Consider the following 26,984-nt stretch of genomic DNA (forward strand, 5'->3'; position numbering starts at 1 on the left):
GGGCTCTTAAGAGAGACTTCACTTCACTGGAGGCTGGGGGGCTTCAAAAGCAATAAGCACCCAATTGCCTCATCCATCCACATTCAGTGTTGAACAGCTTAATCTTTTCAGATAAATAAAAGACCCAGTCTTCAAAGGATTTAAACCAAATTCAAATACTTTTTTTTTCCTGTGGAAAAAAACAGCAGCAAAATGAAGCTATATATCCTCAAGAATACTTTCGACACAAAACTTGCTTAGAAAGTAAAAGAATTTCTTAGAATTGTAGTCTTAGTAATTTTATTTGAAACTTCCTGGTATTTGAAAGCAGAAAATTGAAAGTATATCCTGTCACGCTAGCTGACATTTCTCCCATGTCTTTCATTAAGTGATTTAAAAACATCTTGGAGGGAGGTGTGTGGTGAAGGAGATGGCAAACTCCATTTTACTTTTAATTTGACCAGCTATGCTTGTGCAGTGATGCGCTCACTGACTATCAAGAGTGCAATCCAGAGGGAAAACTGTGATACGCTAACAAACAGTAACTACACTGAATGAAGAAGATTTCTCCCTTGATGGAGCTTGTCCTGTCAGTATTCACTGTTCCATTTTGAACTTGGAAGCCAACAATGCAGAATGGTGGCAGCAGCAACTTCCCAATAGTAGTTAAAAATCATTAAGGGGGGCATTTTAATAGAAAACCATGGGAAAGAATGGCTTGTGGCTTCTAATGGGGTTGCCATTATGGACTAAAGCAGATTGCGTGGGGCTTTTTTGATTTTCAAATGACAACACAGATTAGACCTTTTGTTAGCAGTGATCTGGGTGCTTTTTTTGCATGCAGGAATGGGGCCTCGTCTGGGAAACATAAAATGGAGGGACATAAGTGTTTTACTACTTCCAATACTTTTTTCTTCCTTTTAATCCTCAGTTCCTAAATTCATATGACTGCATGAGGCTCTCATATTTCATATGGGTAAGGGAGAGTAAATATATAGCCCTGCTGGTTGCAGTAGAAATCTTGAAAATATGATCTCTGAAGGCTCAAACTAGTAAGCAAAGTCCCAGTTTCATAACTAAAACTATATTTTTAAATTCCTGGAGTTGCCCATAATGTGACAGTTAAACTGTTATGCACAAAAAATAACAAAGTGGACTGTTATTTCCTGTTCTACCTATGTGGATGGTATGGACCAGAATTACAGAAGCACAGAGCACTGTGTCATGCAAGTTAAGCTCATAAGCAGACTTCCCCTGCAAGCTATGTTTCCCGTTCCCTGTCCCTCATGCTTAACTGTCTCCACTCTGCTGAACTCTGTCCTTGTAGCTCCTGACCTGGATAGGATTATATATTGGGATTATATAGTTAATATAGGGTTTACATCTTTCTTGCAGTATTTTTTCTTGAAACTCAAGAAATAAAACTTAATCTTTCCTTGGGTTTACTATTAAAATTTGGTGGTGGCATAAATGAAATTAGTCCTCCTTTGGACTTTGCAGCATAAAATTAGTCTCTTTCATCTTCAAAGCCACAACAGGCTGTTCTCAATGTTCCTTTTGTGGCATGAAAAAAAATTAAGAAAATATGCCCATGCTTCATTTCTAATGTGTGTTTTAACTTAATCTCATAACAAGAAGGCTAGTGGAAGAGAAGCAGGCGCTGTGTTGGAGCAATGAAAACAAATCTCTGGGGTTTGGGGCTTTTTTGAAGGGCAGAAACACTGAATACTTTTTCACTTCACATTGTTTCCTTTTGTCCTTATTAACTTGTACTTATTTCCATGTTTTCTTCCCTAGAGGGAATTGCAAAGAAAAGGATTCAGATTTCCTTCTAATTATAGTGTATTGCTGTTATAATGGCTAATATGCCTCAGCAGAAAGACATCTTAGACAACCATGTCTGAAAATGCAGTTTTTGTATTGAAGCTCTTTACTTGGTTCTGTGCCTATGGGGGTGACTCAGTGACTTTGAACCACATTAGCTCAGTTATGAAAATGTTGAGAACTTTCTAGACATTGGGGAGTGTATGGAGTATAGCTAATAAAAATGCTCCTGATAACTTGGGAAAGACCAGTAGAATCAAGGAAAGAGAGGTGACCAACATAATTCATTTTCTGTGTTCAGAAATACAGCCATTAAATAAACTCTGAACTTTGTAGTAGAGAGAGTAAATTTAGCTAAAAGTCCTCAGTGTAAAATTTGTCAAAATCTTAAGATTTTTTTTTCTTGGCAGGCTGTCTTCTCTGTAGTGCTCTTGTGGGAGCATATCTAAGTAACGGAGGCTTCCCGATAGAAGACGGATACGATGAGCCAGACTAAGACCAAGGCGAAAAGATCGTGGGAAAGTCACCAGCTGGAAGAACACAGAAGTAGGAGAGGAAGAACCTGTAAACAAGCTTATGAATGCAGGATAGAGGACTGTGTGCGGGCCAATCAAGTAAACGTGTGCCCCGATATCTACAGCCAACCTAGTACGGTAGAAGGCACGTGGACAGTAGTATGCAACCAATTACAATGTAAGCGTACGCGTGGCTAGATGACTTAACAGAAATGTAGTAGATAAATAGAGTGCTGTAACGCGAATAAAGTGATTTCTGTTAGACTCATATTGAAGCCTTCAGGAGTTGTGTCTGGCCTCCCGCAGATGGTGACCCCCGACGTGATGCGATTTCAGCACATTTGAAGAGGGACACCCCGACGGGAGCACCCGGCTGGGGAACGGCTCGGCGGGACCGAGGTCCGGGAAGGATTGGGTGGCAATCCGTGAAGATTTGAAGATTCGTTGCAACGGTCACCTGGTGGAGGTGAGCAGCCAGGGCAGGAGATGGGGCAGTCAGTAACTAAGGAAGAAAGTGCAATTGTTAAGCTCCTCCTGCATATTCTCTCTAAGAGAGGAATTAAGTATGATGAACAGACCCTCTGCAAGCTTTTGATCTGGTGCAGAGAGAATGGGTTCAAAGCCGAGCCCCACCTAGCATTCGATGTGGAGACGTGGGAGGATGTAGGGCGACAGCTCTGGGATCATATCGCTGACGGGGATAAGCAGGCCAGGGACCTTGCTACTACATGGCAGCTGGTCCTGTCTACCTTATCCGATATGAAAGCAGAAAGGAAAGTGGCCGCCGGAGCCATGGCAGCTTTTGCGAGCACTTCAGGAACGGGACCGCCACGCCACCGAAAACTGCTGGTGTTTGGAGATCCATCGCCAACCCGCCCACCCCGCCACACACACACACCTGCGTCTTCGCCGTCTGCGCCCCCTGCTTCCGGACCCCTCCGGTGGAGAGCCTGAAGAACAGCCCGGCTGGGTCCAGGACTTGTTGGATCGCCTTGAAAAATTAGAGAAGGGGGCCGGGGAAGGAAAGGCGAATGAGACCAAGGAGCCTTACGTTGCTAAGGGTTTGACAAAACCCGGAGGGGTGGTGCAGGGAAAAGCGGATTGCGATCCCCAAATTCACTGGAGGGATATGAGACTATCACTAGCGGAGCAAGGAGCGTTGTCAGCATTTCCTGTGATAGCGGGCCCCCCGGGACAAAATCAGTGGACACCTTTGCCGTTTCCTTTAGTGAAAGAGGCATGTAAATCAGTACAGCAGTACAGCTTACACACAGTCCACAGACTATTTGTGAATCTGATACTGAGAAAGAAATTTGATTCGTCTTTTAAAGTGGGCATTGGAGAATTGTAATGCTTTAAGTGAGGACAGAAACCGTTATTAGGGCTATTATTTCTATTCGCTATGTTCATCTGTATTATGTGTTGTATCCTTTGTATAATGATGCTGACACGAGGTATGGTTGAAACTGCTATGAAAATGTTATCTGTTTGGGTTCTTCACTACAATAGATTGACCTCTACAGATCACAGGGTGGCATGTATTGGAGGTGGAAATTTGTATGATCTGTAGAGTCATAAAACTATTGTGCGAAATAGAATCCAGATCTTGAGAAAGAAGATGTTTTCCTGCCTGGGCCGAAGGATAAGGAGCACGGAGGCAGCTGCTCAGCCAGGTTCCCAGCCGATCTCCTCCAAAAGCAGTTGAAGGTGGCCGCTCGACCGAGCTTGTAGCCAACTTAACTGCAAACATCCTCTAAGCTAGTTTGAAGGTCACACACCCAAGAGGGAGTGAGAAAGGCAAGATCCTCAGACTGACGGCTGGGACCACTTACTGGTATGCGCACCTGTGCACCCAGGAGGGAAGGTTATGTGACTGAAGGTGGAGTTTGTCCGCCCCCCGGTCTGCCTGCTGGCACGTACTGGCCCTACGTGGCAGGATGCACCGGGCATAAAAAGACAGTGCGGAGAGAGGGGGAGCGAGGCTCCTAACATCGAGGTCTACGTTGTCTCTGCGGGGACGCCCGCCGAGTTAGGAGCCTGTCAGCAACCCTCTAATCTGCCAACTCGAGAAGATGTTCAGTCTCAGTATCCTGCCAGCAAGTATTACCTCAAGAGTAATTATTCATACTTTGCTGCTTTAATGTGCTTTCACCTGAATAGAGGCTCACCGTAGCCACCTTGTTTTGTGTGGTTATTGCAGAATCCCAGGCCCATTCGCAACCTAATTGGCGACAAGGATGGGATTCGGCAATTGAGACAGTGGAACTCACTAGTGGAGTGCACAGCTACGTGAGGTCATGCCACTGGATAGAAACTGTGTTTGTGCTGTTTGTGTCTGTGGTCTTTAGATCTTTATTGGGTAATATATATCAGCAGAGAGGGCTGAATAAGCACAACAAGAAAGTGCAGAATTTGAAAGTGGGAAAGCCAGGAATAACTCAGACTGCGACGTCCTCCCCCACCAGTGGAGGACTGGGAGCCGTACTCTGACTTGTATCCTTGGAAAGAGACTAGGGAAGTACTTCAGCATAGGGAACAAGAATGAAGCAACGGCCAAGCTCCAGTGCAACTGGCATGGAAGGACTGGCAACAGTCCTTACAAATTGTAAAAGCCTCAATGCTACTGGAGTGGGGGCCTCCTTAATATATGGAAATCCCAAGCAATTTTTTTGGAGGAAACCAAATTGAAGCTGTGCAAACATAAATAGAAATGGAAATAGAGAACCTCCCCAAAAGAGTGGGACATCTTAATAATCGATTTAAAAGATTGATTCCTTACCATACCATTGCATCCTGAGGATCATGAAAATTTTGCGTTCTCTGTACCCTCCGTTAACAAACAAGCCCCTATGCAGTGATATCATTGGGTAGTGCTTCCCCCAGGGTATGAAAAATTCGCCCACCCTGTGCCAGCTCTATGTCTCGTGGACATTAACTGCCATCCATCAGATACACCCTGAACTAATGATCTACCATTATATGGACTATATCTTAGTAGCAGGAAAGCATCTGGAGGCAGAAAGTCTGCTGACAGAGATGGAAAAGCTCCTAGGAGCGGGAGGTCTACAGATAGTGCCAGAGAAAGTACAACGGCAGCCAGCTTGGCGCTGCCTGGGCTGGGAGATTACCAGAACAGTTGTTAGGCCACAAAAGCTCTTTCTACAAACAGAAGTCACTACCCTAAACGATGTGCAGAAGCTCCTGGGTGATATTAATTGGGTACGCTCAGTCTGCGGTATTTCCAACGCGGATATAGAACCTCTCGTACAACTCCTTCGGGGGCAGGGCGGGGGGGGGGGGCGGGCAGAGTTGATGCCCCACGTGAGCTTTCCCCCAAAGCAAAACTAGCACTACAAAAGGTATCCGAAAGGGTATCAACCGCATATGCCAGTTGCTGGGACCCTGATAAACTGGTGGGTTTGCTCTTGCTAAACTATAACCACTACCCGCTGATGCTATTAATGCAATGGTTTGAGGATAGAGATCCCCTTCATACAAGGCCAAGTGCAAGGTCCTGCACCTGGGGAGGAATAACCCCAGACACCAGTACAGGCTGGGGACCGACCTTCTGGAGAGCAGCTCTGCGGAGAAAGACCTGGGTGTCATGGTGGATGACAAGTTGACCATGAGGCAGCAGTGTGCCCTCGTGGCCAAGAAGGCCAATGGGATCCTGGGCTGCATTAAGAAGAGCATCTCCAGCAGATCGAGGGAGGTGATCCTGCCCCTCTACTCAGCCCTGGTGAGGCCGCATCTGGAGTATTGTGTCCAGTTCTAGGCTCCACAGTCCAAGAGGGATGTGGAGCTTCTGGAGAGAGTCCAGCGCAGGGCCACAAGGATGATCAGGGGCCTGGAACATCTGCCCTACGAGGAGAGGCTGAGGGAGCTGGGCCTGTTCAGCCTGGAGAAGAAAAGGCTGAGAGGGGATCTAATCAGTGTATATAAATACCTCAAGGGAGGGAGTGCAGAGGACGGTGATGGTCTCTTTTCAGTGGTGGCCACTGATAGGACTAGAGGAAATGGCTGGAAACTGAAACACCAAAAATTCCACAGGAACTTAAGGAAATATTTCTTAACAGTGAGGGTGACAGAGCCCTGGACCAGGCCGCCCAGAGAGGTTGTGGAGTCTCCTTCTCTGGAGATCTTCAAAACCCACTTGGATGCAGTCCTGTGCCACGTGCTCTAGGTGTCCCTGCGTATGCAGGGGGGTTGGACTAGATGATCTCTAGAGGTCCCTTCCAACCCTAAGCATTCTATGATTCTATGATTCTATGATTCATATACTTGAGTGGATTTTTTTGCCTATTCAACCCAAGCGTACGGTGACAACTCGTTTAGAAGCTTTTGCACAGCTGATAATGAAAGGACGATCTCGGGCAGTGGAACTAGCAGGATTTGAACCCAGTTTTATCGTTGTGCCATTGGCTGCAGAATACCTACAGTGGGCTTTACAGAACTCTGTGCCACTTTAAGTTACCCTCTTGGACTATCCAGGGCAGTTTAGAATCCACCTGCCACCCCATCGTTTTATGGCCGCGGTCAAACTTGGACAGTTCGAGGAGCGCCCTCCTCGGCGATCCCCAACGCCGGTTAAGGGAGTGACTGTGTTTGCGGACGCCAGAGGGAGATCACAGAAGTCAGCATTCACCTGGAAAGAGAAACGTCTGGGAGGAAGTGGTGCTATCGGACTTTAGTGGTTCCTCTCAACAACTAGAATTACGTGCTGTCGTCATGGCTTTTCAGCGCTGGCCGGATCAGGCCCTGAATGTGGTCTGTGACTCCCTGTATGTAGTAGGTATTGTTCAATGCATGGAACACGCAATTCTGAAAGAAGTTAGCGATGCAGCTCTGTTTGCCCTCTTTAAAACACTCTGGCTATTGCTCGACATACGCGAGGCACCATATTTTATTACACATATTCGGAGTCGCACAAATTTACCAGGTGATCTGTCCGAGGGAAACCAATGGGCAGATCGGCTGGTAGCTCCAGCATGGACAGGCCCCACGCCGGATAAGTTTCAACAGGCTAAGCGTTCCCATCAATTTTTCCATCAGTCTGGAAACATGCTTATCAGTGCAGAATAGAGGACTGTGTGCGGGCCAATCAAGTAAACGCGTGCCCCAATATCTACAGCCAACCTACTACGGTAGAAGACGCGTGGACAGTAGTATGCAACCAATTACAATGTAAGCGTACGCGTGGCTAGATGACTTAGCAGAAATGTAGTAGATAAATAGAGTGCTGCAACGTGAATAAAGCGATTTCTGTTAGACTCATATTGAAGCCTTCAGGAGTTGTGTCTGGCCTCCCGCATGCTCTCTAGGCTTTTTTCTCACCAAAGGAAAGTTTCAGCTATCAGTTTCTCAAACCAGTCTTTATGATCGCACTCAGAATAGTGAAGAAATACTTGAGACCTTTTTTTGTCTATTTTTTTTGTCTATTTACAAATTAACTGATCAGAATAATGGGCTGCATTGAGACGGGTCCCTTATTTTTGCTATCAGAGATGGGTGGCTATTTGTCTTTTCCAGCAGTGGCCTCAAAACAGCTTTTTGTTGTGTGGAGTAGTTCTTTTCCTTGCTCTTCCCTCGAGTTTACTGTGTTTTACCTGCATGCTGCTGTCTTTCTCCCATGCTGCTAGAGGTCCAATTTGATGCTTAACAGTAAAACATCTGATGGGCCTGCTCTTAAAGGTGACTTTAAGAGGGTGATTTGATGGATTGCCTTTGTGTTGCACACAGCTATTTATGTATTTGAGAGACTAAAGCATAGTGGGTCTTCTGGTTTCTTGTTTGACTTCATCCCTGTGGGGTAGTGTGGTTACTGGAGAAAAATATGGAGCTTGTTGTGACCGACACATGTTGAGCATTGTACTTGCAGAAATCACAGAATACTGGATTTTTCTTGGGGAATAACTGCTGTTGAAGTGTGTGTGAAGAGGAGTCTGACTTGACTTTCAGCTTCCAATTGTCTGAATTAGGAGCAGGGCAGTAGAAGCCAGTGAAGGAAAGGCTGAAGCCTGGTCTCCCCCTGGGTTTCTGATCAGCTTTTTTAGATGGTAGCTTCTTGGAGAGGTACCTCCTTGGTTGCCAGCCACTGCGGTATGGGGTATGGGTAACTGTCTGATCCCTAAGCCACAGTGTCAGGGAAGTACAAACTTCCTCATGGGTAGCAGCAGAAATGACTTCGCTTTCTTTGTGTGAGCACGTCTCTGACTTTCACTTAGGTTTTCCCTGCCCTTGTTTATCCATATCCAGCAGGCCTCTCATGCATGTTACCCTGCACGCTCAACTGTTTTGACCTCAGCACTAGTTTGTTTTCTTTTGTCTTGCTTCTGAATCTAGACTTTCATGGGCTTATGGGCTTAGAAGCCTTCTGGGAACTGCTATATTACTACTTAAAGTTTTCTTGGAGCCCATACAAAGGATTTGGGAGCAGGGAAAGTCAAAAGGAAGTGTGGTAGCAATATGCTTACCAGCTCTGATTACAAAAACAGTGAGACTTGAAGTGTGCAGTCTTTATTTAGCATGGCTTTCTTTTTTATCTTTTCAGAACAGGACCAAAAAAATCTTCTATGTCCTTGCTCTTGCAGTTATATAGGACATAAATCTATTGAGGGAGAGAGGCTGCAAAGGCTCTTGTTTGGTGAAGGAGAAGCACGACTTCTATGCTTTGAAAAGATATGTATTAGATTTCTTTGGTTAGAGTCCAGTAGTGATCAGTATTCATTTGGACTAAGGTTCTTTCAACCATGTATTATTTTCCAACTCTGCTTCAGTGACAGCTGTCACTTCCTGCAAATTCACTGTACAACCTTCTTTCAACTCTTTTTTTCCCCAAGAGGAAAGCTAGTCTCCTCCTTGCACAGATTCAGCCTCTGAAAATAATGTTCATTTGACTGTAAGACTGTATATCTACAGAAACAATTTAGCTGCCCATCAGTATTTGTGGGCACATTACAGTTGTTTTCACTCTAACTGTAAAGCAAATGTTGTCCTTCATCTGTAGTCAATGACAGCAAACAACTAGGCCCTTTATTCCATAATGGAGATATTGCAAAACAGTAAATACTGAAAAATATCTGATTCAAATCAGCTGCACAGTCTATTCACAAGAGTGAATGGTATGAAGTAGCTAGCACCACTGTTTTCTCCTTTTGACTTGTGTATTCTTTGTGTGTTCACAGATCTACTGCAGTTTTGTGTCACTGAACGTTATCAAAGAGGAAAAAAAATAAACTCATCAACTTGAGAAGATTCTCTTGTAATGTATCCAGGGGCTGCTCCCATACCAGGAGGCGAAGGAATTAATGGATGCCATGGAAAACTTATTTTTTCCCTTTTTGTTTTTGGAGCTATCTTGCTCTGTGCTGGATTCCTGCTTTCAGTATTTATCCTACGGTCATGCCCGTCTGGAACCTTCAGTGACTGCAACGGGGTCCTTAAGGCTGCTGGGCCTCTGCTGGCCATAATTGGACTAGTTTGTGTTTTATTGGCACGATCAAGGGCCAGGCTCTACATAAGACAGAGACAGTTGCAAAATGAGCAGGTATACAGCCTTGTATTTTGTCAAGGGAGCTGCCAGTTCGCCCAGTTTCTTATCTTTGGGTTCCTGTTCTTAACCAGTGGAATGCTAATCAGCATCCTGGGCATTTGGATTTCCGGCTGCAGCCCTGGCTGGCAGGGTGCACAGTACAACCACACCAGCAGTTCTGAAGTGGATCTGCAGGGCTGTGGTTTCCTGTCGCTGCAAATCATGGGCCCCCTTGATTGTGCTCACGGGGTTATGTTTCTTTGTGATAGCTCACGTTAAAAAGAAACAAAACTTAAATCTCAGTGAAGAATCTTGTGAAAATGAAGAACGTCCTCAGAGTCCAGAATCCTTTCAAGTTACAGTAGGTGAGTAAATGATGCATTATCTCTGGACTTTTTTCACTAACAGCTTACATCTGGTGAATTTTACTCAGATGGGCTCTGTGTCTCAACTCTGGCATGTCAAACCAGACAATCTTGCATGTTTTCCCCAAAGGTCACTTCAGTTATCTCTTTCTCAAGGCTAAAACTGCTCTTTGGGCATTAAAAGAAACATTTGAATGTTTGTGCAAACAAAACCATGTTGTCTGGCACAAATGAATCCAAGAGTACTTTTCAAAGAGTATAGCTGACACTAAATCACAGGTTTAATGACTTCTATGACTATATTTGATATCTGTGGAGTTCTGTTGAACCCTTAAACAGGAGAATGTTTCCTATTACAGTATTTCCCTGAATAATGGCCAGATTTTCCCCGAGTCAGATGTAACTGCAAGATGCCACCGTTAATGTGTCCATTCAAGCTCTATGTTATTATCTTAGTAGGATATGCTCCCCTGCATATCACATGTCACTGAATAGCCCATGAACTGTGTATAGACTTTACTCTTTGAGAGCTAAAAAGCTATCAATAATGAGTTGGGCCTGGCATTGCTCAGTTGTCACCTCACTGACTAGAGCTGAAGTCTGTTATGCACAGTTCTTGCCTCTTCTGCTGGTCAAAGCAATGTACAGACCTGTAATTTGACTTGCAGAAATGATGGTTTAATGACTGTTTCAGAAAAGTTAATGAATTTAATATTCTTATCCACACTGGACTAGATGTCCCATTTTCGATATGTAAGGAGAACTAAATACTTGCATATCCTTAAAGTAAGCCAACAGAAATGTGGTTTGAACATCCAGCTTCTGGAGACAGCCAACAGTGAAGATTAGCATCTTGTAGCTAGATGGAACAATTTTTTTTTCCCCTTAGCTGTATTTTCTAGTGAAATATTCCATTTATGAATATGATGCATTTCTCTTGAGATAATTGTTTCTTAATGCACTTCCCATGTACTTTTGTAGCCCAGAACATAACAGTTCTATATGTGGGATCACTTTGTTAAAGGTTGGTACTACAGTATCTGTACTGACCTGAGACAGGGAAACTTTCTTCTAGGATACAGTTAACAGAGGTGCTGATTGTTTTTTCAATGGTAGTAATTGGTGTTTGGGGACTTTCTTCTCCTCCTGCCCAGGTAATGCTGTAAGGGTATTCCCACCTCCCCCACCTCCTTATTTTGCTGACGCTCTGTCACCAACTGTGACTTGCTGTCTTATGTCAAGTGGTTTGCCTGCAAGTGAAAACCCTCCACCATACCACACTATCTTCAGTGATGGGTAAGACTTTTCTTGTTTATATCTTAGATATCTAAAACAATGTTATTAAATAAAACTGAATTAACTCTCTCAACTAAGCACTACAAAGTCTTCTTATGCATCACTTCTCAGATACTATAACTGACATTAAAATATCCTATTCAAAAGAGGAATCAAAACTAGTGTCCTCAGGAAGGTTAAATTCTAGATTATTATAACTGAAAAGAACTCCTGAAGTGAAGAAGTCTTAAATCACTGGCCTTTATCTACATATTATTATATACTACTTTCATGGACTGACCAAGAAAAGGTGCCTGTGACAGCAGGGCCTCAGTAACACAGTGCCTACAGTGCTGGGTGTTAGGAAACAACTCACCAGGTGGGTGCTTAAGCATGGCAGCGATGTCCAGGCCCTGCCACCCCTTGGAGAGCTTTTCTAGCAAGCCCCATTCCTGCTGGGTTGGGTTGTGATAATAATGCCATTACACTGAAGAGGAGGAAGAGGTTCTGTGGTGCTGGAAAAAGGGGGTTGCAATGCAGGAAAGAAAAAAAAGATCACACACAACATCTAGAAATGGTAGGAGACACTGAATGCTCCTACTGATTGAGGTTCAGCTTGAAGGTGATTAAACCCTAACTACACTATACTTCACCCTATACTTCAGGTCCACTGTTTTTCCACTTAAAATGGTTTGGGAGAATGTTTTGTTTGTACAAAGCTAAGGCGAATGTGATTCTTCTATGGGGTGCTCTACACATATGCTAATTCAGGGTGATGAGGGCAGATGGGAGTGTGAGAGTGATGGGGCTGATTAAGCAAAGAACACTTTCCAGAAACCTGTGACTCCTATGATGAGGCATGAATTGCTAGGGGTGAGGGGAATCATTTTGTCAAGTGCAAAAGCCTTTGACAGTTTTCAGACTGTGAATGTAATATATGAGCTCTGAAGTGCAAAACTAGCTTGCATTATTGCAATATACAGACAATGAGAGCTAGCAAAAGGGGGGGAGGGTGTGCACCTGTGACGGATATGCTCCTTCCCCAGCTCATCCTGACTTCTCACACGTAGCCCTGTTCAGGTGTTAACTGCCACATTATCTGATCCTGGTAGTTGCCTCCCTGATTTCTTCCCCCACCCAGACATTAACCATCAATAACAGTCCTGATGGCCCTATCCTGATGGGGAGATAAGGCTAACTGTGAGTACACCAGCCAACAGTCATTTCTGAATTGAAAGAATGACTATCAGTCAATCATCTTATTCCATAAATACGGGGACAGCCCAAGAGCCCATTGAGCTCTCCTTGCATGACAGCGGGCTGCAGGCTGGGATCTCCCCTTGAGCAGGGACGCCTCTCAAGGATACTCCTCGAGGTTGAGAGATCCTTCCCACTACAGATTCGTGGTAAGTGACTATAGCGTGCCTTTCTCTTTCTGAATTCGTAAACTTTACTTTGTAACTGTGCACAAATCCCTTAGACATAAACCGTTGACCAGGTCTGGGACTAGGACTGGATCCAGCCGCACCCAGACTCCTCTCAGAAGGAGTTTGGAAAGCAAGGGGGTCCAATCTGAACCTCGTGATCCAGCGGGAGGGTGTCCTTGAGAATTGTGTGTATCTTGAACCTCCATGCAGTAACTAATAAGTGACCTTGCCATAGAATCTCATGAAACCATTGTCATTACCAATAAAACCTATTCCTATTTCTTTCCCACAAGTGAAGTACATTGTGTCACTCACCCCCACCACCACTCATTCCGTAACAGCATCCAAAAAGAGCACACAGCACATCCTGCTCTGAAGAAGGAAAAGCAAAGGGAAGGGGGGAGGCAAGAGGCAAAAATGTCCTATCATAGAATGCTTAAGGTTGGAAGGGATCTCTAGAGGTCATCTAGTCCAACCTCCCTGCACACGCAGAGCCACCTACAGCACGTGGCACAGGACTGCATCCAAGCGGGTTTTGAAGATCTCCAGAGAAGGAGACTCCACAACCTCTCTGGGCAGCCTGTTCCAGCACTCTTGTCACCCTCACTGTTAAAAAATTTTTCCTTAAGTTCCTGTGGAACTTTTGGTGCTTCAGTTTGTGGCCATTACCTCTAGTTCTGTCGGTGGCCACCAGGGAAAAGAGACCAGCACCATCCTCCTCACTGCCTCCCTTGAGGTACTTATAGACACTGATTAGATTCCCCTCTCAGCCTTCTCTTCTCCAGGCTGAACAGGCCCAGCTCCCTCAGCCTCTCCTCATAGGGCAAATGTTCCAGGCCCCTGATCATCCTTGTAGCCCTGCACTGGACTCTCTCCAGCAGCTCCACATCCCTCTTGTACTGTGGAGCCCAGAACTGGACACAATACTCCAGATGCAGCCTCACCAGGGCTGAGTAGAGGGGCATGATCACCTCCCTCGACCTGCTGGAGACACTCTTCTTAATGCACCCCAGGATCCCATTGGCCTTCTTGGCCACAAGAGCACACTGCTGCCTCATGGTCAACTTGTTGTCCACCATGACGCCCAGGTCTTTCTCTGCAGAGCTGCTCTCCAGAAGGTCAGTCCCCAGCCTGTACTGGTGTCTGGGGTTATTCCTCATATGTCCTATGACCCTCAGACTTCTGGGAGCTTCTTGCTGCTGGTGTCTGTACCAAGTGCCCCTCTTCCCCTCACCTCTTCCTCTACATAATTCCCTGTGGTTGGATCATAGAATCATAGAATGCTTAAGGTTGGAAGGGACCTCTAGAGGTCATCTAGTCCAGGGGTCCTCAAACTACGGCCCGCGGGCCGGATACGGTCCCCCAGGGTCCTCAATCCGGCCCGCCGATATTTACAGAACCCCCCCGCCCCACCCCCCGCCGGGGGTTGGGGATGGAAACCAAGCAGCCGCAGATGACTTCCTGCCACTTAATCCACGCCCCGGCCTCCGCAGCCCCCAAACACCCGCTGGGACTGGGCTGAAACCAGCGCCCCCAGGGGGCGCCTCTCGGCTACAAACCGCGCCGCCCCCTCCTCCTCCACCTCCACCTCCTCCTCCTCCGCGATGCGCGGCAGGCGAGAGGCATGGGCATCTCCTCTGCCGGGCAAGCTCAGTTGGCAGCCTCTGGACTGCGAGGTCCAGCCAACTCGGGTGAATCGCCAGAGCCCCGGTGCGGCAAAGTTCCTTCAGCCCCTTCTGGCCACCCTTTCCGGACTGCGCGGCCAGGCTGAGGAGGGGGGTGGCGGCATCAGCGAGGTGGGCGGCTCCCCCGTCTCTCCCTCCCTCCCTCCAGCTCCCAGCCAGCACCAGTGGGAAGCGCGCGCACCATCATGTCAAAAAAAAGACAAATTGACTGCGAGTGCAGGGTATTCCAAGAAAAGTGGACTTCTGATTATTTTTTCACGGAGTACAAAGAAAGAGCTGTTTGTCTGATATGCCAGAATTCGGTGTCTGTGTTCAAGGAATACAATTTGTGTTGACACTACGAAACTCAACATAAATATGATGCTTTGGTCAGACAAGTGAGAAAAGATAAAATATTAAGACTGAAACATGGATTGACAACTCAGCAAAATACTTCTGTGAAGCAAAAGCAGCTCAATATATCATCACTTTGAGCAAGCTATCAGGTTGCCAAGCTCATAGCACGCACTTGCAGAGCATTCATAGAGGGAGAATTTGTTAAAGAATGCCTTCTTTCTGTTGCCAAAGAGCTGTGCCCAGAGAAGGCGGATTTATTTAGTACAGTGAGTTTTTCAGGACCTACAATTACACGAAGGATTGAAGAAATGGGGGAAAATTTGAATCTGCAGTTGCAAAACTCCTCAAAAAAACTTTGCTATTTCTCATTGGCACTCAACGAAAGCAATGATGTTCATGATTCTGCACAACTTGTAATTTTCATTCGTGGGACAAATGATTCTTTCGAAGTCACAGAGGAGCTTGCTGCACTGAAAAGCATCAAAGGAACAACTACAGGAGAGGATATCTATGAGAAAGTTCGCCAAACTATGAGTGATTTGGAGCTGGACTGGGGTAAACTACTCAGTGTGACAACTGATGGTGCTCCTAGCATGGTGGGGTCCATGAAAGGAGTGGTTGCACGCATTAACAAAGAGATGGACAAACGCAACCATTCACATCCAATAGCCATACACTGCATCATCCGCCAACAAGCACTGTGTTGTAAATCACTGAAGCTGGACTCTGTCATGAAAATTGTAGTTTCTTGTGTTAACTTCGTTAGAGCTCATGCACTAAACCACAGACAGTTTCAGGAATTTCTGTCTGAGCTAAATGATGCCTATGAAGATAGTCTGTACCACACAGAAGTCCGTTGGCTGAGTCGAGGGAGAGTTTTGAAAAGATTTTATGACTTACTTCCACAGGTTTATGATTTTATGCTTTCTAAAAACAAAGAAGTACCAGAGCTCAAAGATGCAGAACGGAAAAGGCACCTTGCGTTTCTGACAGATGTAACAGAGCTACTCAACAATTTCAATGTCCAACTTCAAGGAAAGGGGAAGCTCATCTGTGATATGTATTCACATGTGAAAGCATTTCAAGTCCAATTAGACCTGCTCATTAACCAAGTAAAGGAGGAAAACTTCTGCCATCTCCCCACAACTCAAAACCTGTCTGCAGAAAAACCAGCAGTTGCATTCCCAAACAAATAATGTATGGATGTACTAGAAATGTTGCAAAAGGAGTTCCAAATTAGATTTAAAGAGCTTCGTCTCCATGAACAGGACATACAGCTTTTCCGGAACCCATTTTCTGTTGACATTGAAACTGTTGATCCGATTTACCAAATGGAATTGGCCGAACTACAGACTTGTGACTCGCTGAAAGATGCGTTCAAATCAAGCAGCCTTACTAATTTCTAAGCATCTCTCCCCTCAGAGACATATCATAATCTCAGGAATCATGCACTCAAAATTGCAACCATCTTTGGCAGCACCTATGTCTGTGAGCAGACTTTTTCCCAAATGAAACATCTGAAATCTCCAATCGGATCCAGACTAACTGATGAACACTGGCATCACTTGCTACGACTAGCAGTGACAAATATGGAACCTAACGTTGACCACCTCATTAGCCAAAAGCAGGCCCATAGTTCACATTGAAATATTATTTGTTTTTGTTGATTACAGTTGTTCTTCATTTTAAATATTACATTCTTTTTCCTGTTTTTTTGTGCACTACTACAAATAAAATATGTGCAGTGTGCATAGGAATTCGTTCATTTTTTTCCAAACTATAGTCCGGCCCCCGACAGTGTCTGAGGGACTGTGAACCAGCCCCCTGTTTAAAAAGTTTGAGGACCCCTGCCTGTCGGGGATTGTGGTTGGTCTGCCGGTGGGCTCGGGGGCTGGCGCCCCCGGAGGCGACCATGACCTCTGCGGGGCGGAGCGCATGCCCGGAGCCCTGCGCAGACCACCCCCTCTCTCGGGGCGGGTACATAAGATGGCGGCAGGCAGCCAGCGGCTGCGGCCCGCCTGGATGGCAGCGGCAGAACAGCCTGCAGCACCGGCCGGGCCTCCCCCCACGGCAGCCCGGCGGTACCCGGGGCCGCAACCGCAACCGCAACCATCTGTTGCATGACCGAGGCAGAGCTGGTGGACGTGGCACTGGGGGTTCTGGCCGAGGTCAGAAGCTGCAGCGCGAGGAAGCGCAGGAGAAGACCTGCAGCACAGCCAGCATGGAGGAGCGCAGCAACTGCGACACCTGCCATAAGTCATCCTGTGGCTGATGATGTGAGAGGTTAGAAGGGAGCTTGTTTGCCCTTCCCGTCTGAATAATGTAATTTTTATCTGAGTCATAATAGAGCCCATTGTATGAAATCCTAGTGCTTATGCAAGTTCTTTGTGTATTATGTGTATTACGGAGTGTGTGCATGCATGTATGCTTATATAAGGCAAGTAGAATTTTGCTTCCTATAGAAAAGTGAAATATACTAATATGCAGCTTTGTGTTTTATAGATTACAACTTACAGATGATGAAAGAACAGTTGCTATTAGAGACTATGAAACCATATATACAATTTCTGGCAGCAGTTCACCTTCAGATATTTTACCAATGCTGTATCTCGCCTCTGAATCACCTCCAAAATATGAAGAAAAAGAAGCATCAATAACAAATAATGAATATTCTCCATCCTCGTCTTCATCTTCTTCATCTATTTCCTTAGCCACATCTGACACCAGCTCATAGGGAACTGTGAACTAGACTTCATTTTTAAATGAAATTGTACACTTAGATTTAAGATTTTTAATTTTATTTACATTTTATAATAAAAGCAATAATGTTGGCTGTATCTAATTTTTCATCAAAAAGCATAAATGATGAATTTGGGTTTTCAAGAAATGCTAGATAATGCTGGTCTGAGCAAATGGTTTGAAGAGATTCAGATCACTGCACTAATGTTAAATGATCATCTTATTCTGTTACAGCTTTAGTGTCTATTTTTAGTTGTTCTTTATATAATGGAGGCACTAAGTAGGGCCTTTTTTTGCTTATTTTAATTAAATCTGTTTGGAGCTACGAAAAAAAAGAATAGGGAAGCGGTTTTATTTCTATTTTTGTATGGCTTTTCTGGAAAATACTTATTGCAAAGTTACTGACTTTATATATAGTCTGACAGCATCATGAATAGGGATCTATTCATGATCATGAATATAGGATCTATTCAGCAGCAGAGATTATTTATCAGCAAATGGCTCTTTCATGGAAATGCAGACAATGCACATTTTTAACTGATGCAGCATTTCTCAGACCTTTGAGAAATACAGCCCTCTTTTAGAGCATCTGTCTGTGCAACTCCCTAAGTTAGAAGCAGCTCCCTTTCTCCAGGATGAGTAAGTGAGAACGAGTTCCACTTCCACTTTATGAATATGTACACCCATTCCTGGACTGAAGGATTTTCTTCTAGTAGGTAAGTTTAATTTGCAGAAACTGAGTTGCTGCTAACCTTTGGTACTCTGTCAGTTGGTCTGAACCCTGTTGCAACCCTCTGAGAACTTACCTAGTTTTGGGCCCAGAAACAGAAGGTGGCAGAGCTACTATCTGGGCTTGGTTCTGCAAGGTGAACTTAACAACATGAAAACATCTTACAAGAGAGATGTCTGTGTTGCTTGACCAAGTCCCTAAACACTTGTGTGCTCCTGGACCTCAATTACAGCAAGACTTGCGTTCTACCCTGGTGAATTTTGAGGAACCTGACTGCAACAGAGTAAGGTTTGAATTAAGCACTCCAGTTCCTCTCTGTACTGCATGTCATCTGCTGTGAACACGCCCCTTGCCAGCACGATTCTTCAGCAATGCTCTTGCCTTCAACCACTTAATTCCATCTCTGTGCTGTCCCCTCAGTTGTGCTGGGGGGCTCTTTGTGGGGATCATGCAAAACCAAGCAAGCCGGTGAGGGGGGAATATGTAGCCAGCACTAGAGCTGAGGGGCTGAAGCACGCAGAGTGATGAGCAGGCATAGCAGGGAAGAGCGAGTTAGTGTGTGGGAGCTGATGTGACTGGTATGACTCAGACATGCAAAATGTCTGTGGAAGGACATTTGAAGACAGGAATCCACACAAGCCAGAATCCTTTCTGCCCCTTCTCCCTTCCCTCAAGTTTTTGTAAGTAGTTTTTTTAAAGGTTGCTGGTTTTAAAATGCCTTCTGAAACAAAACTGTGTGTTAGTTTTTGTTTGTTTGTTTTGGTGCTTATATTTCTAACCTGGTTTCTTACACTGGGCAGCTGCATGCTTCATACATACCTTGCACATGTAAAAGGAGCTTTTCTTTGATTCCAGTTCTGTCATGCTGTCACATAATGAGTGCGGAAACTGGGGGATTTTACCTTAAAATCATATGCAGACAAAGACCCATGTGGGCTTTGTTCTGTTGTTTACATTACTGATGAACACTCATTTGTTGAAAAGCCAAAAAATCAGAGTGCTTAATGAAAACAGGGATAGATTTGTTTTTAAAGTATACTGTAATCTTTCTTTCTTCAAAAAGCCATGTCTGTTTCATATCCGTAATGTTATTAACCTTTTGTGCTGTCTGCAATTTGTTCATTCAGTTGTTCACAAGATGTACCCAAGAGACACAAGTCAAGTAAAATATGTTGACTCTGAGCTTGTGAGAGAATTGCTCGAGAAAGGGGAACTTAGAAAACTAGAGCCTAACAGAAGTTCTGGCATTGCGGAGGCTTGCTTGAGGTGAGAGACAGTTACCACTTCCAGGATGCTCCACCTAAATGTAAAAGAAAATATATAAAAGGCAAACTAAGGAGGGATATAGTAGGAAGGAAGAATGGGGTAAGCATGAGGAAGGAAGAATGGGACGGTAAGAATGGAGGAAGAGGAACTAAGGAAGAAGGAAGAGGAGAGAGGGAAGATTCCATCATAACTTCTGGATCAGTCGACAGGCTGAACCCCTTTCCTCCCCTCGGGTCAGGACACAGCCTGAGGAGACTCCTCAATATTGAGAGCCCTCTCCCATCTTCTGGGTGAGTGATGATTGCGCATTTGTACACTAGGCACTAGCTAAGGACCCCATACTGTAGTAGAGAATTTCCTGTACTGACATCTGAAACCTGTTTTCCAAATGTTGCATTTGAATAAATTGTGCTATTTGGGAACCCGACCACTTGTCTTGAAGGCAATCAGACCGACAGTCAGCAGACTGTGGGTGAATCCAATACTGCCAGAGTTGGGTGTATGAGTTCTCTGGTAATGAAACATAATCTTCCTATTCAGTGTTACTGCATCACCTTCTATTGCAGAATGTCCAGTATGGATCACCTCATTTCTAAAAACAAACAAACAAAAAAAACTACCTCCATGGAAAGCATGCTTCTTAAAGCTGTTGGCCTGACTCTTCAGTCAGCTGATTGCATCCGAATTTACGGAGAGGGGTAGATATTACTTACCTCTGGGGAAAAAAAAGAGGCTCAATCACAGTATTTGTATATTGAGAGGATATTTAGTAATTAGTACAACTTGCAGCTGTGTAAGCATCTTTTTTTTTTTTTTTTTTTTTTGGTGGATGGAGGTCATTGCTTTAAAATACATTGGGTGTACTGGGTACATCTCCTCAACCAACTTAACACAGAAAGCTAACACAGTCAGGACAACAGTGTTTGTTTGCTATGTTGTCGAGATCTATTTGAGCAAGGTTAGAGAATGTGATTAAGAGGCTGGCAGATCTGCCTCCACCACTGATAACTACCACTAGATGAACAGCATTAGAGGGAGGAATTTTCAATGGGGGGAGTAGGGGTGAAATGTCCATATTAGAAAGGATGCAACACCTTGTAAAACCATAAAAGTAACTCAAAATAATACTGAGTAGCATTTTTATTGAGGAAGTGACATATTTTACTATCACACTAATGGTGCTATTAACTCCCTTTCTGCCCTAAGGTTAGCTAAAGTGCTTAACTTGACATACAAATGCTAGGGAGCAAATCAAGTTGGTTACTGATTCCCACTTACTTAAACAGGCAGATAGTAGTAGTTGAAGATTTTTGCTCCTTAAGGAAGTACACATTCTATAAGAACACTCAGACAGCAATTACTTTAGTCTGAAACTATTAGGAAACAGAAAATTTCGGTATCCAATTAATCAGCCTGCTTACTATATGAGATATGGGAAAGCAACATGTGCATTGCTTTCCCATTTTGCTACAAAGAGGGTATCCTTGCTTAGGGCTTGATCCTGCTGAAGTCTGTGGCATTTAAATCAGTAGAAGGAGATCCATGGGAATAAATACTCTTCTGACAACAGCTTGGGTTGTTGTGCAGACTGCAAACTAGCTGCTGCCAGCATGTTGTATTAATCCCACCATTATTGCAGGGCCCGTTTCAAACAGGAAATTTTGGGAATTAAGGGAAAGCAGATAATCTATTAGCTATATATTTTTGTCAGAAAGGAATTTTAACAGAAAAAATCATTGTGATAAAAAAAATAAATATTCTGGGTACTTCTGAATGCAGAACTTATCTTACAGAATGAGACTCCTTGCTTTACCAGGTTTAACATTGCAGGAGACACTTTCTCATTCCTGCAACTGTACACCATTTAGGGAATGCAGGCATTGCTCAGTCTAAGCTCTAAGGAAGGGATGGAGGTCCCACTGTGAAGGCCTGCCTCAAGAACAGCAGTACAGGATGCCTTGCTAGCAGATAATCAACCTCAAGGACAGCAGTACAGAATGTCTTATCAACAGATAAGGAACAAAGAAAGAAAAAGAAGAAAACTGCAACCACACGGCTGGCGCGTGATCAAGAAGCTGATCGGATAATCTTGACGTAATTCTTTAGACTATTGGCTTATTTAGCAACCGTGCTTCATGTGCTTTTTGCAAATAAGGAATTATATCCTGTTTAGTACAGTAGGTGAGCTGGATAGGCTGCTCCTGGGCTAGCAGCCTGCCAATAGCCCCTGTTGAAAAACTGTTGAGCCCTCTTTGGGTGAACCAACACATAAGGTCATGCCAAGATGTCCTAACAAATCACGGACCCAGAGAGTACATGGTACAGACAATATAAAGGGCGCTATGTGACCTATATTGCCGTCCGGATCCAGTACTGTTAGCAAATGCGTATTTGGCCGTGGACTTTGCATACCACAACAAAAAAAAATGTCCACAACTGCTACCTTCATACAGCTGAAAAGCTTTGGCTTGCCTGAAGGAACTTTGTTTCCTGTAACCTGTCAAGCTGCTCAGTACTCACCACCCTGTTTCTGCTTACTCTCCTGCTCAACCCACTAGCCCTTATTGGCAAAACATCAGAAAGCTTACTTTGATATTTTTCAACCACAGAAGTTCCGGACTGCAGAAAGAGCTGCAATACAGGTCCAGACATGGCTTTAAATTCCACACTTCAGAACACTGTGAAGCGCTCACCATGATGGTCATTTATTTTCCTGCAGATCTGTGCTGTCAGAGTGGTTGCCCAAAGACATGGATTGAGTGAGTCATCGCAGTGCTATTGACTAAATGTATGCTGTCCATATGTTGGACACATCGGCTGGCAGGGGGCCCAAGAAAAGCTGTGGTGTCTGCAGCTTCCTTTCTCTCCCATCTGGCATGGACACAGGGAGGAAGTATCAGTGGGTGCCAAATTAAAGAAGAGGATAAACAAAGGGACAAGTAACCATGCAAGGGTGAAGTTGTTTCGGAAGCATTGGTGGTAATTCAAGAAATCTTAAGTGATCACTTCAAGCCTCACTTCCCAGACCTTTATTCTTCTAAGCAAAGTTTATTCTTTCACATGATGGACTCTGTTAACCATACACACACAAAGTTCTTGTATAATTAACCTGAACCTTCGACTTTATATACTCAGCAGAGTCCCTTACAAACACTCTTCTGTTGAGGCTGAAGATAGGTTACACTCAGTAATGGAGCAGAACAGCAGCAATGTAGAAGATTTCTCCCTTAATGTATTTTCTGTCACTCCTTATCAGCCTAACAGATCTGATGTCATGGTGTCAGATGGTGATAAAGCTGGTGTCACTTTGCTCTTTTCAGGTGTGTTTTTGGGGCTGGTGGGAATCACATTCACTGTGATGGGATGGATAAAGTACAACGGTATTACTCACCTGGAATGGACTCAGTTACTGGGACCTATTCTGCTCTCTGTCGGAGTGACTTTTATTCTGATTGCTGTTTGCAAATTCAACATGTTTACATGCAAATCCTGTAAAGAGAGAGACGATAATACATCAGACATCGACCAGACGGCAAGTGGACAGTCCTTTGTTTTCACTGGAATTAACCAGCCTATAACTTTCCACGGTGCTACAGTGGTACAGTATATTCCTCCGCCATACCCAGCCCAGGAAGGCATCGCTGTGAATCCAACCTACTTGCACCCCGTGCTCAGCTGCTGCAGCGCTGGTTCCTCTGGTGCCTCACCAATTCCTACCCCAGACTCTCCTCAGTTCTGCCCTGCCTACCCTCTCGATAACCCAGCTTTTACACAAGATGGGAACTATTCTGCTTATCTCACAGAGGATGCACGGACTCAGAGGTACGTCTTCCAAAATGCCTTAGAATACTTGGACACAGAATTTTGAATATTTTTAAATACTAAACATGATTTCAAAGGAAACAAATGCTACTGCAGGGGGAGGGGGTATAATCCTTCTTCAGAGTTTTTTTGTTTGTTTGGGTTTTTTTTTTTTGCTTGGTTAATAGCATTTCTAGAGTAAAATCTATGGAGAGATACTTTTTCTGCAAGAATTTTCATCCAAATTAAATTCACTTCTGAATCCCTTTCATTTTCCAGTGTACTAAATATTTTGTTACTTTCAAAGATATTACTATATAAGCTCCTGTATGTATTTTTTATGCTTATATTTTTATATATACAAAATATATTTCTTATGTTTTTGATGATTCTTGATCAGAAGGTTACATGTGTGGATAGAGGAGTCCACATAAACAGAATCACAATACAAGACCCAATGCACAAACAGCATTTTTGTGACAGCAAAAGATCGGTTCGGCACCATGTGTTATCCTTGTTAATTATGTACTCTCCTCTGCCACTGCAGCAACCTCCCAACCTTTATTTTATTCCTATTTTGGGGGTATATACAGACCACTGATATTACAGAGCAATATCTATGAAACTTCTTTAATCAGATATATATATATATATATTTACAGTAATGTTTAGTAATATGCTTTCTAGAAAATAATTCATTTAGCTCCTTTGTCAAAGTGTATTTGAAAATTTGTCAGCTAACCCACTGTGCTCAACACCAAGGGTGACATACACAGGCAGGGTGCAAATGCAGGTCACATCTTGACATTATTATACTTTGCTCAAATAATACAACAAATGGTTAGATTGCAGTAAAACTTCATCTTACAGCACTTTATCAAGCAAAACTGACTGAAGTCAGGAAGTGCTTTGCCTGGATAAGGCTGACAGGACATAGCAATGAGGCGACTGCTATGCTTGGTGTTTGTTATATTCCCTTTCCGCTCCAGCTCCTCTTTCTGCTTTCAGGTCAGAAGACAGTTTTGATGAGCCAGAAGAATTTCTAGAAGACTATGCCTGCAATGACCTTTCACCCCCCCGTTATGAGGAAATATACCCACTGCCTTCAAGGAGAGTATGAAATAACCATGGACAATGGACTGCACTTCTGAGAGATGCCAGCTTCTTGATTCCCAAGTATCTTTTTTTCTAAACACTTACAGGCTAAATGACATCTTGGTCCTGATACAGTTCAGTGTCACTGAACAACCCCTTCTTACATTTACCCAATCCCTTTTTCTCCCTCAGAATTTGCTAGCCCTTTGCTATGCAGCTTAATAGCAAAGCTATTACACTCAGGGACCTAAATCCATATTAGGGTTCCTAAACAATGAGTCCTTTCAAGAGGTCCTGAATTTCAGACCTATTGAAATCAGTATGAGATGTGAATGCACAAGGGGTTCGTAGAAGGTCATAATTGCTCCTCATCGTTAGAAACCACTTGATTTACTCCTGAGCTATTTTGCCTCTTAATTGCTTGGGAAGCTTCTGAAGTCCCCAAAGGTTTGATCTGCCTAAGTGCCTATAACATCTTAATCCCGCCTAATTTTTCAGCCTAGTTCACTGGTGAGTAAGCCCAGTCTGCAGATTGGACTTCCTCTGCTTGGTTCACCAGCAGCACCCAGTCAGGTAAGCACCTCCAGAGCTCTTTGCTCGAACCAGAGCATCCTACAACAAAGTAGAAATAGTGCCCTCTGTCCATTTTTACACAGACATCTACAAGATTCTGCATGCATCCAAAATGCAGGCTCTACAACTTCAATTCTATTCACTGCCTGACAGGATGTAAACCCATCTCCCACCAAGAATCCTAATGATTAATAACTTAATGTCCCAGATGAAAATGGTGCTTTCCTGAAGTCGTGACAGAGATCTGCCCTATGGGTTTTGAGTGCTTTAACAGTCATAACTCTTGTCTGCCGCACCCCTACACAGAGCAGCATCTGTGGTGCAAGCCCTCCTGAGGCACATGGGGCCTAGGAACAGCACTCAGAGCTGGAGGTCCTCCCTAGAGCAGCCAGTGAACTTTTGTGGTCAAGTTCTTTCAAGACCACTACTGTTCCAGGCATTGTGTCCACAAATGGATTTACAGCCAGACCCAACAAAAGATGGATATGTATAAACTCTAATCCAGAGTAGTGGTCCTGAAAAGCTTTGCTTGGGGGGGTCTAAACGATGAGGCAGTGAAAAAGCCATGAGTCTTTTAATTTTTATTTTGTATTTCCACACATGCCTAAAGTTCAGCTTTGGAGTGTGCCTAGAAGTGCCCTGACACAGCTGCACAGGTCTGCACGTGCTGTGTGCAGAAGCCCCACAGGTATTTCCTGCCTCCCTCCTTGAAGGGCTCAAGCCAAGCGCTGCTAGAGGGCAATGGTCACAGTCCAGAGCAAGGGAGCTGCGTGGCTGGTACGTGCTCAGGCCACTCTCCTGGCTTGAGCTGCACAGCTGAAGGCAACAATCAATTCCTGAATGCGCGAACTTGCCAACACGACCACTCCAGTTCCAGCCACTTGTTGTTAATGCATGAGGACTTGCTCATTCAGAAGCAAACCACATGCAGAGAGGCCCCAGAGCTAATGCGCCACAGCACTCGGCCAGCAAGTGCTCAGGAGCCTGTGCGGAGGGCGGGCAGGCGGGCACAAGACCTGCCAGGCTGCACACTAAGCACCCACCAGCCTCACCAGCCACCAGTGCTGGATGCAGAGAGGCACTCAGATCGTGCACTGTTTCTGTGACCTCCCTGTCCTGCTTATTTACAGGGTGCCAAGAAATTAAGTCTTTTTGGAGGGGCACAAGAGATGGCAAGCTGCTAGAGCTGAAAATTACCCCAGCAGAGGTGACATCTGGGACAGGGCATTCAAACTGACTCAAAACTGGATTAGCAACTCTCAGACAGTGCCTATTAACCAAGCGCAAGGTTTTGTCACCAGAGGAACATGGGGCACAAGGCATTCAGCACCAATAGGCCTGGTGTTAGCGGGTAGCACGTGTAGCTGGAAGAAGGCTAGTCTTCTGTGTCCAGCATGATCTCCACAAGATTAAGTGAGAGATCAGCAGGCCTAAAAATAAATGCAAGGCTCTTCCCTGGAATATCTTGCTCCTCTTTCAGATGTTACACAGAGGCGAACTCGTCCTCTGCAGCAGCAAACTGGAAGGTCCCAACTCCCTGGTTAGTTCCACATGGACAGATCCCTGCACTTCGTACACAGGTTGCTGACTCCAGCCTGTCTACTGCAGATTCAAGCTTTCTGTCTAATCCCCCTCTCCTACAACCAGAAAATGCCCTCAGTCGCTAACCAGACTTCCCCGCCCCCCCCCCCCCCCCACAAACGCCTGGAAAAGCACATTTCATGGGGTAATCATGGAATTAGTTTTACAATGTCAAATCATGTTGTCAGGGTAAATGTGAGAAATCCAGAAGGTTGCACTGCAAACTACGTATGGGTTTCAAAGTTTACTTTTGTAGACACTA

The 26,984-nt window shown here is 44.6% G+C and overlaps 2 protein-coding genes across 2 annotated transcripts; both read left to right on the forward strand.

Annotated features, from left to right (window-relative positions):
* Nucleotides 1-9,553: 9,553 nt before the first annotated feature.
* Nucleotides 9,554-17,727, forward strand: LOC104581088 (transmembrane protein 171-like). Its single transcript, XM_010228643.2, is given in 4 exon segments — nt 9,554-10,077; nt 10,079-10,214; nt 11,369-11,510; nt 17,440-17,727. Coding segments are annotated over 4 exon segments (1,005 nt in total). The 5' UTR covers nt 9,554-9,582; the 3' UTR covers nt 17,672-17,727.
* Nucleotides 17,728-22,862: 5,135 nt separating this feature from the next.
* LOC104581089 (transmembrane protein 174) lies at nt 22,863-24,649 on the forward strand. Its single transcript, XM_010228644.2, has 2 exons — nt 22,863-23,494; nt 24,482-24,649. The coding sequence occupies exons 1-2, from the start codon at nt 22,863-22,865 to the stop codon at nt 24,591-24,593; spliced, it is 744 nt and encodes a 247-aa protein (XP_010226946.2). The 3' UTR covers nt 24,594-24,649.
* Nucleotides 24,650-26,984: the final 2,335 nt, after the last annotated feature.

Source organism: Tinamus guttatus, unplaced genomic scaffold (genome assembly GCF_059628265.1).
Source record: "Tinamus guttatus ecotype Peru unplaced genomic scaffold, ASM5962826v1 Tinamus_guttatus_pri_ptg000954l, whole genome shotgun sequence".
NCBI lineage: Eukaryota > Metazoa > Chordata > Aves > Tinamiformes > Tinamidae > Tinamus > Tinamus guttatus.